This window comes from Brienomyrus brachyistius, chromosome 18 (genome assembly GCF_023856365.1).
Source record: "Brienomyrus brachyistius isolate T26 chromosome 18, BBRACH_0.4, whole genome shotgun sequence".
NCBI classification, from domain to species: domain Eukaryota; kingdom Metazoa; phylum Chordata; class Actinopteri; order Osteoglossiformes; family Mormyridae; genus Brienomyrus; species Brienomyrus brachyistius.
Window position 1 is genome coordinate 2100663 of NC_064550.1, and position 17254 is coordinate 2117916.

The window sequence follows — 17254 nt, forward strand, 5'->3', positions numbered from 1 at the left end:
CTTTCATTTCTAAAATGTGTTTCTTTCAGTGCAGCTTTCCCCCAAACAGGTGGGCACAGTTCTTACTATGTTGCTGACCGGGAGGCATCATTTCCCTCAGGGCAGTCGTCCTCCAGGCTGTCTGGTACTGAGGGCAGAAAAACTCTAAGCAGCTCATTTACCCTTTTTCTTCCTTCCACTGCAAAACCTGACGAGTTAGTTCAACTCAAACTGTTTGAGGAAACCGATTGCTTTAAGTCATTTAAGTTTATTAGCTCAAAGTTTTTGATAGCTGTTGAGTAACAACTTAAATGCATCCTCCTTACACAAATGCTACGCAGCAAACGTGCCAGTGTTAAATTAACACTTCATGGTGTTTATATGGGTACACACCATTCAGTGTTACCTTTAACACTTTACAGTGTGCAGTGAGGGTTGTTTTTACAGTGTTCATTTTTATTAACTCTATTTACAACCTAGAGTGTTAAGACAATGTGTCTCCACCTCCACATATCTGCCCCATTTTAATAGGCACACAAGAAGTCATGAGGATCAGAAGAGCCATCCCAGATTTACCCACCATCATGAGAAAGACTCTGATCAAAAAGGACCCATCCATCCATCCATTTCCCAAACCGCTTATCCTATTGGGTTGCGGGCGGTCCGGAGCTTATCCCGGAAGCAACAGGCACGAGGCAGGGAACAACCCAGGATGGGGGGCCAGCCCATCTCAGGGCACACTCACACACCATTCACTCACACATGCACTCCGATGGGCAATTTAGCAACTCCAATTAGCCTCAGCATGTTTTTGGACTGTGGGGGGAAACCGGAGTACCCGGAGGAAACCCCACGACGACATGGGGAGTGTTATGCCGATCAAGGACGGGGAGCAAGGATCCAGATGTGCGTGCAGCCCAAGCCTTTATTGGGTATCTGAGAATAGAAGTACAAGTAGGGCTAAGCAAACAGGAAGGTCGGTGATGGAGAGCAAGGGTATGAAGCCGGGAGGTCTGTCCAACGAAGAGGCACACAACACGAGAACAAAGGGACTGGGGCACGAGAGGAGCCGGACTCGGCGGGGAAGGCGGTTCAGGAGCGGGACCGGGTCTGGGGAGAGGAAAGGAATAGGGAGCGGTAAGTACACAAGGCAGACGAGAAAGGGAGGAAGCAAAGGGAACACGGAGGACAAGTAATTGCTCAGTAAGGCACATGGGTATGGCTCAATACTTCGCGTGGTCTCTCTGGTGATTCGTGCTTAAAACTGTTCCGTCATTAGTCTCATGCGAGTCACCCGGTCAGATCCGCCCACGGGTGAGGTTTAGGCGGAGCCGTCGGCGGACGCCGTCGGTCGGGGTGTGACAGGGAGAACATGCAAACTCCACGCACATGTAACCCAGGCGGAGACTCGAACCCGGGTCCCAGAGGTGGGAGGCAACAGTGCTAACCACTGCACCACCATGCCGCCCTCAAAAAGGGCCTTGCAGCTTTTTCTTGTTTTATATCGTAGCTTTGCTGGCTTCAGTTTGACTGCTTCCCACGGCGCAGGTATCCACCCGTGGGTCGTAGGGTTACAGCAATGGCAAGCTCTTTGCAGCTACTGTGACCACTGAGGCCTTGATTTCAGATTCAATGGGACCTATTTTTTGCTGGCTTAATACCAGTTCATTTCTCATTTTCACACTACGAGCACACGTTGTCAAAATAGCAAATGATTTTGCTCCCACTTTCCAAGAGTGGTGATCTTTTAAATGAGCCATGGCTGAGGAAAATGTCAGTGCATTACTGTTTTAAGTCAGGGCAATGTCTTTGCCCTTTTGATCAACAAAATCACGTCTGAAGTCCGTGACGCACTATGAAACACAGCCCATTTTAGAAACGTGCGTGTGCACGATGCTTGTTATTGACACAGACATGCGCTTGAGGTGCACCAACGGTTTTTTATTTTCTTTCATTTCATTTATATACGTTTTATTAGAGTGCATCTGAAGCTTTCATATAATCAAACTGCTCAATAAAACACTAAAAGAAAAACAATAGATATTAAGAACAAACCAAATCATTAAAAAAATTTGAGTTCATTATCAGAATTCAGCTTGTACAATAATCGAAAGGACATTTGGATTGCTGAAAATGCATTTCAGATATTGAGATACGTCATGGGAAACATTACAATGCAGCCCTCAGAAGGTCACAGCATTCTTTGTGGCATGTTGTATGTTGCGTTGCCATTGCCGCATGTGATGGATGTCTATTGGACATAAATGAGGACGCGTTAGACGACTTTAGAAGACATGATCCTGAACTGCATGCGCTGATGCCAACAAAGGAGTGCAGGGCAGTGCGGACAAGGAGGGATCAGCTGGCAGAAGAGCTGAATCATCTGTAGTCTGGCAAGGAATCTAAATTGTGAGATTCAGAAAAATAAGAGTCCTATTGCCTTTTATTGGACATTTTAAAACACCTTAAAAACTGTAGTTTATATTTTGTTTGAACAACGATTGCACTTTTATTTATTATTTTGCAAACTGCACACCCGGATTTAACATAAAACATGGAAGCATAATTAAGTCCCCCATTCCCAGTCGCTGCTCTCATTCAGCAGTGAGCTTCTGTTTTCCCCATCTTCTGACATCATTATACCCCTTTCAGCACTATGCGCGTGATCTAATGGTGCCAGAAATGAAGGACAACCCGGTTGCTACATCATCCCAGGTCTGCTTCATCTTGAAATGCTTAGGTGGAACAGTGGTGCTCCCGTAGATGAAATGCTCATGCCTTTTTACCTCACACAAAATTTTGACCATTTCCTCAGGCGAAAAGCCTTTTGGCTTGCTGGGTAAACGCGCCATTATAATAGCAATCTGCCATAGATTATGCCTCACCAACACAACCCTCAGCAGCCTTCAGGGTCTTGTCATGGAAAGTCTCCCATATCATCATCCCAGTTGTAGCCAAATTTACAAGTTCCTCACACAAACTGCGAGCAAACTCATCAGAAACAACTTGATCTTGGAGTCTGGCCTAGTCCAGCTTCATACTCTTAGTAGGTGGTAGCCTACTGGATCTAAGATGAAACTTCAGAGTAGCAACAACTGTGGTCAGAATTCAGAAACAGGGCACTTCTGTAGATCCTGCAGCTGTGCAGGAGTTTCCAGCGTCTGCCTACAAGAATCTGATCAACCCCCTTAGCTGCAACACCAGTACAGGAGTTCCGAATCCAACAATGCCGCTGAAGGCGTTGGACCCAGGATCCAGAGAAATGCTGCCGCTCACCTTTGGCAAAGTCAAGAAACAGGGAGCCACTTTCACCACCGTCACCAGACCAATGGGAACCGACACAGTCCTCATAGCCAGCCTTGTCAGTGCCAGTGGTCACATTGAAGTCACCTATGACCAAGGGAGTGTCAACTCGTGGGCACCCATCAACCAATGAACGAAATTGTGAATAAAATGTTTCCCTCAAAGAGACATCACTCGGCACGGTGGAAGCATACATACTTCCTAGTCAGAAATTTCTGGTACTGGAATGCCCCCTGAAGTTAGAATTCCAAATCATGAACTCAGAATTCAAGATGGCTGCGCACTTTATCAACAGAAGTTAAAACTGTAGTTTTATACTGTTTATTAGCACTTGAAGTCTTATTTGTGAATGATTAAATCAGTTGCACACACAGTACTGTTCATCCCCTATTTGTGGACGTGTTGCTGTGGTGTTTTTATGTGCAAAATACTGTGTAATGTGCTGTTATCCACTGATATTGCTAACAATGGCTAACAATTAAATAAATAGGGCCAGTTTCAAGATGCTTAAGCGGACAACTTGTCAGATTTAAGGTAGTCTGGGCTAAATGTAAGCGAACGAAAGTAAAGGTCAATCTTGCTTCTTCAAATGGGTCTTTTTCATTTCCTTCACTATGTCTGTATCTTTCACTGTCAAGTCTTCCATGGTGACGAAGTACAGAACACATCTACTCACATTGTCGATTGTCTCCAACTCCAGTCATGGAGAGCTACTATCCAGTAGGTTTTCTGTCCTATCTGGCTTCCGATGAGCCACACTTGTTTCTGGTATTTACCAGAGTACAGGTGTGGCGTATCAGAGGCCAGGTAGGGTAGAAAATCTATTGGATAGTAGCTCTCCAGGACCGGAGTTGGAGACCCCTCCAACTGCATCCGTGTTGTCATGCTTTGAAAATATTCCAGTGCTGCATTCTAGCTGTGAAAATGTAGGCGCTGCAACTTTCCAACATTAAGTAGCTCAGAATGGCTTGTGGTCTATTATCAGACTAAACCCATAACCATACAGATCTCTGTGAAATAAAAAAAATCAATTAAACCTTTTTCGAAATGAATTTAATATTGATCAGTACAAATTAAAAAATTAATCAATATTATTTATTAGTATCAATACTGGTAATCAGTGGTTTAGTAATAGTGATTAATTAATTAATCTTATTTGTGCATATCTATAAACAGGGTATTTTGTAATCAAGACGTATATTTATGCAAGCAAATTCTAACGAATACTGTAACAGTTCAGTTATAATTTTGTGTGTCTGTTAATCTGAATGTAAGGCAGGGGTGGGCAACCTCATCTGCAAAGGGCCAGTGTTTATGAAGGTTAACCTTTAGGTCAGCTGTTCAGGCCCAGGTGTGAGGACTCTTCAGCCAATCAGTCCAGTCGCAGTAAAAAAGCCATACACAACTGCTCTTCCTGGATAAGATTGCCCACCCCTGTCGTAAGGGTTGATGTAGCTGTAAGAAAAGATGAATTTGTGAAACGAGAATGTGAGAAATGTGTGATATGTGAGATAAGCCCTCCTTTCCCAGAAACCCTGAGCAATGGGTCACGTCTCAGACTGATAAAGCTTCTCTGGTAGAATGCATGGGGGGATGGGTGGGGCCCACTGATTATTTTCCTGGCAACCTGAATAATTTCAAACTACGGTAAGGAGGAACCACACTTCCATGTTCTGGAAAAGAACTGGGTTATAAAAGATTCCTGAGAAAAGCCTGAGAAAGGAATGTTGGTGTTGATAATTGTGCGAGTTTCCCTTTTGTTGTGTTCTAATATTATACAGCAGTATTAGAAATCTTCTCCTGCCTCCAGGGGCAGATTAACTTATCTGGGGGCCCTAGGTTTACATCATCATGGACCTTCAGGTGTCGCTGATTTAAGTAACCCAGGGGTCACTGGGGGCTACTGACTGGTTGGTCTTCTCCCAAGTGACTGAGCTATTTGTTTGATCCAAAAGAGAAACATGTGAGAATTTTAAAAAGTGCTGGCAGTAAAGATTGCCAAGCAAACTATCAGGGATGTTCAGCGGATTAATATATAGGCTGAAGTGCAGAGTGTAACTGCTCTGTTTTTGCCAAGGCGTGGTGGGGCCTTGATGTTTGCATCATAACGTGTAAATGATATTTCATCCCAGATGGATACATGTATATCAATAGGCTGAGAATAAAGATCTCTTGAATCTATTTAACCTAGTTTTTCAAAAGCATGGGTTTGCAGGCCTGAAAATCATCTTCACACTATACTATCCGTTTACAACTTGTGTTAGAACTGAAGAATATTCCAAAACTAAATCCTTTTAGCCAGTTTCTAACCAGAAGGGCAGGCTTTTCAATTTTGGCAATGATTAAGGGAAGAGTGGCTGATTCAGATTCAATCAGAAATTCACATCAGAAATTACAGACAAGACTGGACTCTTTCTCAGAGCAAGCTATCAATAGAAACTGACATTTGGTTGTACAGGTCCAGATAGGTGGAATATCTGTTTCAGATTACAGATCCAGTTGTGATCCACACTGATACATAATAGGTACTACAGGTTCTTTGCGGTCACTACAGTATTCTGAATTCCAAGGTCTGATTGGACACAGTATTGGCCCTGCTGGAATTTGCATAACTGATCAGAGACCCTTCCTCCAGCTAGATGGGCAGACCTGCAGGAATGAGTTAAAAAAAATCTTTGCTATGATTGTAGAGCAGTGTTTTCCTCATACTAGCCTGGTGTGGCAACTAAAGTGGATTTGAACATTTCTGAAAAATGTAACTATCATGATTGTCGTGAGTGAAATGTTGGCATTGTATTTTAACATTTATTTGCATTAATTTATTCATTTATGGGCACAAGGCAGGGAATAACCCAGGATGGAGTGACAACCCATTGCAGGGCACACTCACACCTACAGGCAATTTGGTAACTCCAATTAACCTCGGGATGTTTTTGCACTGTAGGGGGAAACCAGCACACCCAGTGGAAAGCCCACAATGACACAGGGAGAAAATGCAAGTTCTACACACATGGAGACCCTGGACCTAGAGGTGGGCTCCACCATGGGCTCCACCATGCCACCTAGTCAAGGTATACCACTTACAAAATTACGCTGCATTTCAAATTACTAGCAATTTAATGACAACATAGCCCACATGCCTTCAATTGTGTGATTACACCCGAGGGCTAAGAAGTTTCTAGTTAGGACACATTTGCAAAATGCTGAAGCACTGATTCTTTTCTACATACTCAGATTATCTGGCAGCTTTGTCCCTCTTTTCCTGCCAGCTGACATGGATATACTTCTGAGGGACTCTTCTATGCTGTAGCTCTCTCAGCATGAAAATGGCTTTAATTTTCTTAATGCTGTTTCCTGGTCAACTAATTGCAAGTCGTAAGCTGAGGCAGGAGAAATGAGTGAGATCAGTGGGTGTGGCCACAGGGCACCAGTGGGAAATATGTTTCTCTTCTGTTTCATTAATTTAATTAAATCTATAGAACATTCCCACTTAGAAAAAGTCATTTATGGTATAAAAAGTGCCCTTGCATATCCTGTTAAAAGGCTTTATTTAGTTCCCTGGCTCTTTTTAAAAACGGGCTTTACAATTTTATCCATTTACGCAGCAATACATTATAAATCTTCACCTGGCAAGCCAATGGCCATAACCATTATGTTCCATCTCCCTCTGTGAGCCTGTTAATAGCTACTGAATTTCCAGAGAAACAGCGAGGTCTCTCGGAGAATGACAAAAAGAAAAGGAATATTTTCATAAAGTTCAACTTTTTTTTTGTTGAGAAGCAACATGGTAGATAAATTCATCTGATCATAACAGGATGTTTTTCTGCAAAGAATCTTTCACAATGATATCAAAAATTAAATTAGCGGCCTTGCAGATAGTAATGATTGCAATTGTGTTTAACTGACCTCTTATTCTTAGTGGTGCCATTTGTTAAGTAAAAGAATCCACTGCTAATGGTACTTGAGGGATCCGAGGTCATGCAGCTTGCCCTAGCAATTTCAAGTAAATATATTCTGGCATGAGAGGCTCTCTCTTACTTCACCAGATGTGGTATTATTAATCACATTAAGGGAGAAGAATATGCAGCACAAAAATGGCGATTGCTATTATTGAATAAATTAACACTTTTAAATGTCATTGAAACATTGTTCATTTTCATTTTTAACACAAGCAAGCAAAAATGCAGTTACTAATAATATATAAAAATAACACAAATATTCCTGGTAGAGCCATTTTTGATGTCTGAAACAAGTATTGTTTACTTAGGAAATCCTTGCTGCATTTCTGGTGAGAAGAGATGAATCTAATCTCATTAATATGCTCATTAAAAACAATGAAATCTTGTTCTACAGCCCTGAGTCTAGTTGATAATTCTATTGAGTTTTGGTTTAATGTATCACAGATTTCAGAGGAATCTGTGATACATTTGAACTAGTATTTTATTAAGTATTTTCTTACCTATATAATCTCATTGTGTATCCTGAAAACCCAGACAGAACACAGAACATCTTCTGAAGGAATGCTGCTCCAGTGGTTGCTAGGCATTAACACTGAATTGGCAGAACCTAATGATAATAAATTTTCTTTTAAAAATATGCGTTGTAATGAATAGTTAATTATTTGAACATTTCTCAGATTTGACCATTGATTTTAGTACTCAATTAAGCCAAAGATTCAATAAATTGACTAATATTCACAAATGTTTTGTATTCATTTTCGTAGAATTTTCTACATACATTAAATGACGCAAGGCAATGAGAAAGCAAATTAACTTTGCATACCTGTGTCTAAACCCTCCAAACCAGTTGATTTGGTCTTCAACTTGCATTCTCAAAAATGCAGTAGGTAGCTAAAACAAAACATGTTCTTTGGCAGTGCACAGCATTCAATAAAATCATTTAAATCCTACTTTTTAAACTCATATTGTCCCACAATGGGTTTTGTTTTGCAGAAATTACTAATAACAATAATATGAAGTAAAATTAACACAACACAATCTTGACAGGTGTATAAAGTGATTTTCAATATGCTACATAAGTAATGCTTACATGCTACAGCAGCCCTGTAACCCTACACATGCAGGACCATTCTGTGCCAAAACAAAGGATCTTCTTTCCCTAATCTCTCCTTGTTCAAGCCTCCTCTGTGGATGAACGGGTGAGGTGACCCAAGTAGATTTCCCTAATTGCTGGGGAGGTTCCCCACTGATAGCCCTATTATCATAAGAACAGCCCTCTGTCCTCTCTGTTTAGAATAACAACTTCTCTGACAACGCAGGAATCGTAATTGTGTGGTGTAGCCCATTTAAACAATGTACATTATACTGTTTACTTTTTGGTTTTATATAGAGTAGAAACTCATTATACAAAACTGATAGGCTACAATAAGTGATACAATGCTATTTTTTCCAGATGTTTGTATCACACTTCATAGTGATAAAACACAATTTTTACATTGCGAGATACAGACATGCACTGATAAAGATGCCTTTTACCAAAAATAGATATTTTCTTTGCAGCACAAAAAGCACAATATATATTATCTTCAAATGTTTAAGTTATTTAATTACATTTAGGTATCCTGTAGCAAATTAACCCCCATGCACCCAGACACCCAGTTGCTGAAGAAGCCCAGAGATGTCATCATGCTTTAGTAGAGATTAACCAGGGCACATTCAGAGTAAATTGCCCATTCTCTTGGCGTGCAGCAAACAATAGTAGCCACCACAGGTGGTATGATGGTAATTTGGCAATCTTTGTTTACTGTATTTAACTTGCAAGAATATCGCCTCTAACTATTTGGCTAATGGATAAAGTACTCTTATTTGTTAAGACATTGTAGAGAAATACTGACTTTGTCTCATAGAATGATTTAATAAAAAGAGTATATGAGCACATAAAAATTCAGGAGCACGAAAAATTATAAAAATGCATGAAAAACTTAAGAATTTAGGCTTACTTATACATGCTCATAATATCAATAAATGTAGTTAAGGCACTCAAACAGAAATGCTTCTTTTAATCTTACTCTATAGACAATAGTATTTTAAAACATAGGGTATATATACACTAGACAACCAAAAACAATGAAATACCTTTTGTAAAAAATTATTTTCCTTAATAGATTAAAGTGCCACTGGAAAACAATATGACGAAAACCCCAAGTTTATTTCGTTAAACGCGCAAAAGAGAATCTTGTCTTTAAACACTCTTTGCTCACTCACATTCACATAACCTCCATAAAACACACACACACACACACCACAGAAGACCAAAAACCATTTATCATTATAAGCAACTAATGCCTCATTATTCTTCCTGTCTGAGACAAGAGACAAATGTGACACGGAACTATTTTTTGAGGTGCTGACTGCAATTACACGCTCACTAACTGATTTCCCAGACAGGCTGTTTTTATTGCCTTTGGCTAATAGGGGGGTCTCAGACCCTTATAGATTTTACAGATGCAGCAGTATTAGCCAGTACTCCTAGACAGAAAAATATCCACAAGGACAAATAGCCAACACTCATGTATCCCCCACTGGCACGCAGAGTGTATTGTTTGCACAGTTGGCTTATTCGACCTACCGAGGTGGACAGCTGGGATTTGTGGGGAAATTAAAAAAATGGATGTTTCATAGGATCTACTCTCTCAAAAATGCCTCGTTTCACTCTAATGTCTGATCAGGACAGTGTTAATGTGACATTATGAATTGCTTACCATACTGACTGACTTAAATCTAAATTTTAACTATGGCGTTTTGTGAGCACGTACTAAACCTAATACATGCAAATCTATGAAAATGTGTCTTCTTATTTTTATTTAAAAATATCTCGGTAGGAAAAATATTTTCTTTGCCAAATAGATCAGAAATGTCCATAATGATGTCTGATTAACTGCTTTTGGACAGTTGTACTACATATATGTACCGCCTACCTTTGAAAACTGGGGAAATATAATTTAACTGTGCGCTCCATATTTTCTAAATCTCTGCGCCGTGTAATCGCCAGTAATTGTATTTAACTTGACTCAAAAGACGCCACCCTGAGCTCCACCCTTAACCCCGGTGCCATTTGAATGGTGATGTGAGAGGTTAAAAGCTTCTTGTCCTCCTCGGCAGTGTCGAGCGTCTTCCAGCTGTGTCGGAAGTTCTGCTTTGCAAACACTTACTAAAACGGTCGTTGTTATTTTATTAATTTATTCTTCTTCTTACGTGGATCAGTTCATCTGTTTAACAAATTTGGATATTGTTTTCTTGGATCTGCTGGATGAAGCCGAAGCTGTGAACATTTTCAGCGAAAGATCTACCAGCATCATGCCTGTTTATGTTCTGGTTGCTTTGTATTTGTTGGTCTCTGGGTTGCAGCCCCATGCGGTGGCAGGTACCGGGGAGTATTGCCACGGCTGGGCCGATGCATTCAGCGTCTGGCATCGCGGCTTTCAGTGTCCCGAGCGCTACGACGGCGAGGATGCCAGGTATTGCTGCGGAACATGCTCCCTCCGGTACTGCTGTACGGCAGCGGAGGCGAGATTGGACCAGAGCACTTGTGAAAATGACGACTTCATGGAGTTGGAAAACGGCGGGAAAACGACGAAAAAACCCTCACATGGTATGAATGAGTTCCTCCATAATAATATTGGTGTGTTAATTTGTTTATGCAGAGAAGATAATACCCTGTTTAATACTGTGCTCCTTGTACTATTTATTTAGAATTTCTCTGAGCTTTCAGAACTAATTGGGGCACGTTTATACATGTATATAATTAAAAACTAAATACTCTGCGTGTTTTGATTGTATGGTTTTGTGGTAGTAATTTGGCTTTTCGTCTTCTCTTTTAGTGCCGACATATCTGCCTTTTCTGATTGTTGCGGGCACGTTTGTGTCATTTGTTGTGGTCGGCTCCATGGTTGCTATTTGCTGCTGCCAGTGCCTGAAACCCAAGTCTGGGGGCAGTCAGAGTGGCTCAGCACCCATTCAGAGCTGCCTGCTGGAACCGGGCGGCCCTCCTTCGGATGGCATGACCCCCTCCCGCAATTCCAGCACCAGCTCCAACTCCACTGGGAGATCCATGGCAGCAGGCCGCCAGCAGAATGTTGGCACGCTGGGCACGGAGGTCGCTGTGAATGTGTTCAGGCAGGCGGGAGGTGGGTACCCAGTGTCTGGTGCTCAGTCACAGCATTACATGTCTCCTCCTCAACCTTCTGGCCCCTACATCCAGCCATACCTGAACTACGGGATTCCCCCTGAACATACTATGCTGGTGCCTCAAGCTTTTCTGGACAACTGCACCACCTACGGACAACAGCAGACCTATCCCTTCCAGCACCCCATCCACTCTGAGCCATTATACTCTGGTATCACTGTTTAGATACTTTCATATTTGCTTGCTTTTGAGGGTTCACGGTGGCAGGGTTTAAAGTTTGTTTCACGGTTGCGATATTTAGTGTGAACACCCCGGTGTCGGACAAATAAAGTGACCCTTTCCGATTCTTTATATCCTAGAGAAATGAGTGACATTGTTTAACAGAGTAATACTGATGCTTTTCCTCACAGTGTTTAAAAAGCAGGAAAAATCTGGAATCATTCCTGTGTTATGTATTTTTAAAAAGTTTGCCGTTATTTAGCTTTCATTTGTATTGAGAAATGTTTTTTTATGTTCTTATGTTTTAATTTATCACTTCTTGCAGAAGGAGTATAATGTATTACATTTTTGTAAAATGTTGATAATTCACTGATTTCAGTGTTTATTTAAAACTTACATGTATGGCCTTATCCTCATATTTGCAGTTAAGCTACTTGATTAAAGTTATCTTGCTTTGCTTGTCTCTAAGCACACATGGTTTGGTTCATTTACATTGATAAACTTACAGATAACGAGAAACTTGCAATTAACAATAGTGGGTGTTGGGGTTGTCGCTTGAATGATTGTGTTAGTCATAGTTATGATGCAGAGAGTGCTACCATTTTTAACCAGAAATTATTTAGTACATGGGATTTTTTTTTTCTTCCACAAACCGAAGAGTCACACTCTTAAGATGGAATTTAAAGTATTCTTTAAAATCCACCTTTGTCTTGAGGAAGGCCTCAAGGTTAAGACATTTAAGCTTTAATTGTGATGCAGTCCAGATGTCTTAAGAATGACCCTGTACTTAACAGGGATTATCTCTGTAAAAGAATCAGCAGGAGGTGAGAGTAACAGGGGAGACTGCATATCTCTTCACACCATAACAGGTTGTAGTGGACCCAGGTATTACAGCTTTTGTCAGTCTCCACTGAGAATTTTGGGGGAGGCAGCAATTTGGCATTACTTAAAAGGTCTTAAAACCTTTGCAAATAATTTGTTACTAGGGTAAAAAAAAGCTAAGTGCGGTTAAAATGATTGACACGGGAAAATGCAAGTTAGATATTGCAGTATTAACTATTTTTGCTTAAAAGGCAGACTCACTAATTCCTCTTATTTACAAATACCAAAATGTAACTGATTCACAAAGCTAGCAATATGGGGTGTGCACAATATAACGTGAATCACTTAATTTTTGTGACACAACATCATTCTAAATCCAAACAATTATCTGATACGGTAAATCACTGGGATTGTGCATGGGGCAGCGTTCTGAATGTAATGCCGCTCGAGAATGGAGGAGGCAGACCCCGGAATGCAGAGGCTAAATGGTTAAGTAGATAAACCGGGTACAGACAGAGCCAAAGGGGCAATCCAGAATCGGGGTGGGGTCACAGGCGATGGTCGAATCCCGGAGTGGTCAGTCCTACGCAGAGAGACGAGACTGGTTCCTGACGGGACAGGAGGAGCGGGACCGGTGAGGGAGTCAGGGCAGGCAGGCAGGGCAGGATGGAGTAGGTAGGTCGGAGGAACAGACGGGGCAGGCAGGAGACAGGCAGGCAGGAGAAAGCAGGAGGACAAAAGACAGAGATAGTGCTTAGTAAGGCTCATACAGAATGTCAACAATACTTCGCAAAGCATGATGGTTCCGCTGGTCTTAAGTAGTGGGGCAATCAGCTGTTGATTGCCTGCTGGTGCGTGGTCCCGCCTATGTGGGCATGACACCAAAAAGGAGCACTACGCAGTTTCCTTGATCATACAGTTGAATTAAGTTTTTTGTTTCCTTTCAGAGTTTCTCATTATCCATCCATCCATTTTCCAAACCGCTTATCCTATTGGGTCGCGGGGGGTCCGGAGCCTATCCCGGAATCAATGGGCACGAGGCAGGGAACAACCCAGGATGGGGGGCCAGCCCATCGCAGGGCACACTCACACACCATTCACTCACACATGCACACCTACGGGCAATTCAGCAACTCCAATTAGCCTCAGCATGTTTTTGGACTGTGGGGGGAAACCGGAGTACCCGGAGGAAACCCCACGACGACACGGGGAGAACATGCAAACTCCGCACACATGTGACCCAGGCGGAGACTCGAACCCGGGTCCCAGAGGTGTGAGGCGACAGTGCTAACCACTGCACCACCATGCCGCCCCGAGTTTCTCATTATTTTTTTTATAAATAAATAAGTTGCAGGAGAACACCAGATAACTTTAGAGTGTATTTTGATATAGTTATGGAAAAGGCAATAACATGGAAGGACAATTATAAGAGCGATGCAAATCAATTTTTCAACAGTAATAATAACGTATGGATATTCTGAAGATTTGCATATTTCACATATAACAAATAATGAAGTATGCCTAAAGTATTCCTGAAATAACCTACTTACTGAATATGTTACAGACAGTATTGCATTTAAATGAGTCCACTACAACAGTGGTATCATCACAATGAAGCAATTTACTTGGAGATAAAGACAATGGATTGCAAGAGAGAGCTATCGAACCGACTATATTCCTTTTAATATTTTTCCTTAAAATGATCAATTTTGAGTTGAACATTGGTGGCTAGGTGATTCTAAACACTATTTAGGGGGATTCATTCACTCTCTTTTTTTATCAGTCTCCTCAAAAGTTAGTATTTTAAATCCATTTAGTGATTCCATCGTGTATTTTAGGAGGGCCGACATTGTGCGCTGCATGGCCATAACAAAGAGAAGGGTAGCCCCAGACTCTTGATTTTGTCAGATCTTTTCAAAACTTTGCCTACACGCAGTATGGATAGAGACCTGGACCTTTTACATTTTTGAGACAAATCACAGCAAAACTTAAGCAATATCACTTAGTGGCAGCAGAAGGAATGGGGACAGCAGAAGAAATGGATAACTCTATTTAATTGTATTACTCATATTACTCTGTTTGATGTTTGGTGTATCTTAATACTACTTCGCAAAAACATCATGAATGAAAACCTACTTCTGATGCCCCCTCCCTCTCATGCTCAGCTGACAAATCGACAATTTGCCCCGAAGTTGAAGAAGCAGCGCTAGGTGGCAGGAGAGAACAGAAGGTGAAGCTACAGACGCCATCTTGTGAATTTGAATCTGGATATTTTTCAAACTTCCCAGGAACACTGTGTAGGTCAGTAGTTCTAAAAGTGTGGTGTGTAAGATGAATATTGTACTATTCTAAAATAAACTTTGTATTGATTTTCATCACCACCACCAACCCCCTCCCCACTCACAAAATTTTAGCAGTAGCAGTCAGATAGCTGATCAGCTAAATTCAACATGGGGAACTTGGCAAAATGTATTGTAGAGGGGAATTTAATCATATCACATAGCCAGTCCTAGTCAGTGGGGGCACATGAAAGAACAGCCGCAGAGCTGATGAACCTGATTACATTGATATAAGTCACATGAAGTTGGGCTTTTAATATCGATTTTTTTGGAGAAGTTGGAGAAGGAGTGTCCAAGGTGAGCTTGGATGGTATTACTGAATTATTTTGAGCATGCTGTGGTATTTCCCTTCAGGAAAATTGAACTCCCCCTCCCCTCAGTGAACAGTATAACAGTATGAAAAATTAGATTCTGCCAAAGCCCATTGTAGGGGGGCTAGAGAGGCATGTTGGGGGGTCTGGGAGGAATAATGATTAGATAGGGGAGAGGGGGTGGGGGAGCCACCCAGGGTCAGCTTCTTTGCCGCTTGTATGCATGCTCATCTTAAGTAGTCCTCCCAAGTTAAAATGCTAATATAACAAAATTTATTTGTTTTCTAGACTTTAGTTTTGACAAGTATGGGATGTGGCACATTTTACAGATTTAATGTACACCTCACTGTGCCTTTTTTTTACCAGCTGGAGCTTGTGTGGGTTTGGCCAAAAACAATCTAGGTAGCAATAACTTTTGACATCACAAGAAAATCACAATGGGGTCTGCGTGTCTGTCTCTTTGACGTTACACCCTCTGCCTCTGAAACCTTCAGCATTCTGCTTTTCAAATATAGAGATGTAGAAACTAAATGTATTTTTAGAGCTTTGTGAAGGGAATAAAAAGAACAACAGTCTCTGAGTCAGAAAGCTGTGTTGATGGTCCGTCCATTTGCAAGTGATACAGCCGTTCATATGATAATGACACAGCAATTTGGCAGTCGTTAACTGGGTCAAGAAAACATGTAAAAATTGATTTTGTCAGATCTTTTCAAAACTTTGTCTACACGCAGTATGGATAGAGATCTGGACCTTTTACATTTTTGAGACAAATCACAGCAAAACTTCTAATTTCACTCCTATAAACAAGAACACATGTCTGGTTTTGTTCATACAAAGGAACCCCAACATGACGCACACACTCTGCTGCTGAATCCTCGTGCCAGATTCAGGTGAGCCTTGCCCTGGAGACTGAAGAAGACTGCAACTTCTCCTTGATGAAAGTGGTGAGGACAGTCGGGAATGTCTTGCCATTTTGATCTTTAACTGTATTCTGCCGAAGCTTTTGTACGCAAGTTAAATTCATTTGTGAGTTGAGATAATTACCTCCTTCAACTCTGCATAGGCACTGCATGAATATAAAACTTCTGTGCTCTCATGTTCAGAGTAGTCCTTTCTTCGACAAATCAATTTACTGTATGAGTCATTTTATCAGGCTCAATACTTCTGTCATAAAGCAGCTTGCATGGAAGTCTGCTAAATCTTCTCCGTCTGCAGAGTAAATAGTAAAAAAATGTGTCAGTTGTAAAACTACCCGATATTGTGTGCTATATAAAATATAATTATAATGATCGTATGGACTTTACACTGCCCGTTACAATTAGTTTTCTTAGTGTGTGTTGTTGTAATGCATATGTCAGTTGTAAATGATGGAAATACTTGTAAATACTGTATGTGTCATGGCTGCTGTAGTGTAAATGGCAAATTGTATGTTTTCAATTATTATTTTACAGAGATGCGGAGGACATTGCCCTTGCAAGCAAAAAAGTCACAGTGTCAGCTGAAACAGGAAATGATGGCGGTGCAACTCCATCACCACAGTGGTCTCTTCCTGCAAGGGAGCCTGATGTGCAGCTGGGCACATGGGACAGTCACACTTCTGCAAGTCACTTCAACTTCTTCTTTTCAGAGGATGCTGTGGAAGGCCTGCATTGGAACACTAACCAGGCCACCAGGAACATATCCTGAGGTGCGAAGTACAAATGGGTGGGTGGTAGAATTGCTGAATTTTACAGATACATTGGACTGATATTCTACATGACAGTGACCAACTGGATCACATAACTAACTACTGGCAGAAAAACAGGATCTCTTCCATGATGTTCCCATCGTAGGTGACGAAAGATATCAGATAATATCCTGGAATATACACATAAGTGACCAAGTGACTTTACACTGTCTCAGCACCTCTGAAAATAGGTTTTTAATCAAAAATGATTAATGACATTCTTAATTCAATTTAAAGAACGGGTCATTCCTGGTTATTGTACACAGTGCTGGCCTGTGGGTTGTGGCCAAGGACAATTTGAGGGAATGTCCACGTTTTCACATCTCTTACCGATCTGTGTGAGCTGTGACAGTAAGGCGCCCAGACTGCTGAGTCCATAATACAGAACTCATTGTCAGCATGTATGGTTA

The 17254-nt window shown here is 41.3% G+C and overlaps 1 protein-coding gene across 1 annotated transcript; it reads left to right on the forward strand.

Annotated features, from left to right (window-relative positions):
• The first annotated feature begins 3205 nt into the window (after positions 1–3205).
• shisa2a (shisa family member 2a) lies at positions 3206–14858 on the forward strand. Its single transcript, XM_048984151.1, has 5 exons — positions 3206–3385; positions 6312–6353; positions 10650–10893; positions 11123–11638; positions 14634–14858. The coding sequence occupies exons 1-5, from the start codon at positions 3206–3208 to the stop codon at positions 14801–14803; spliced, it is 1152 nt and encodes a 383-aa protein (XP_048840108.1). The 3' UTR covers positions 14804–14858.
• Positions 14859–17254: the final 2396 nt, after the last annotated feature.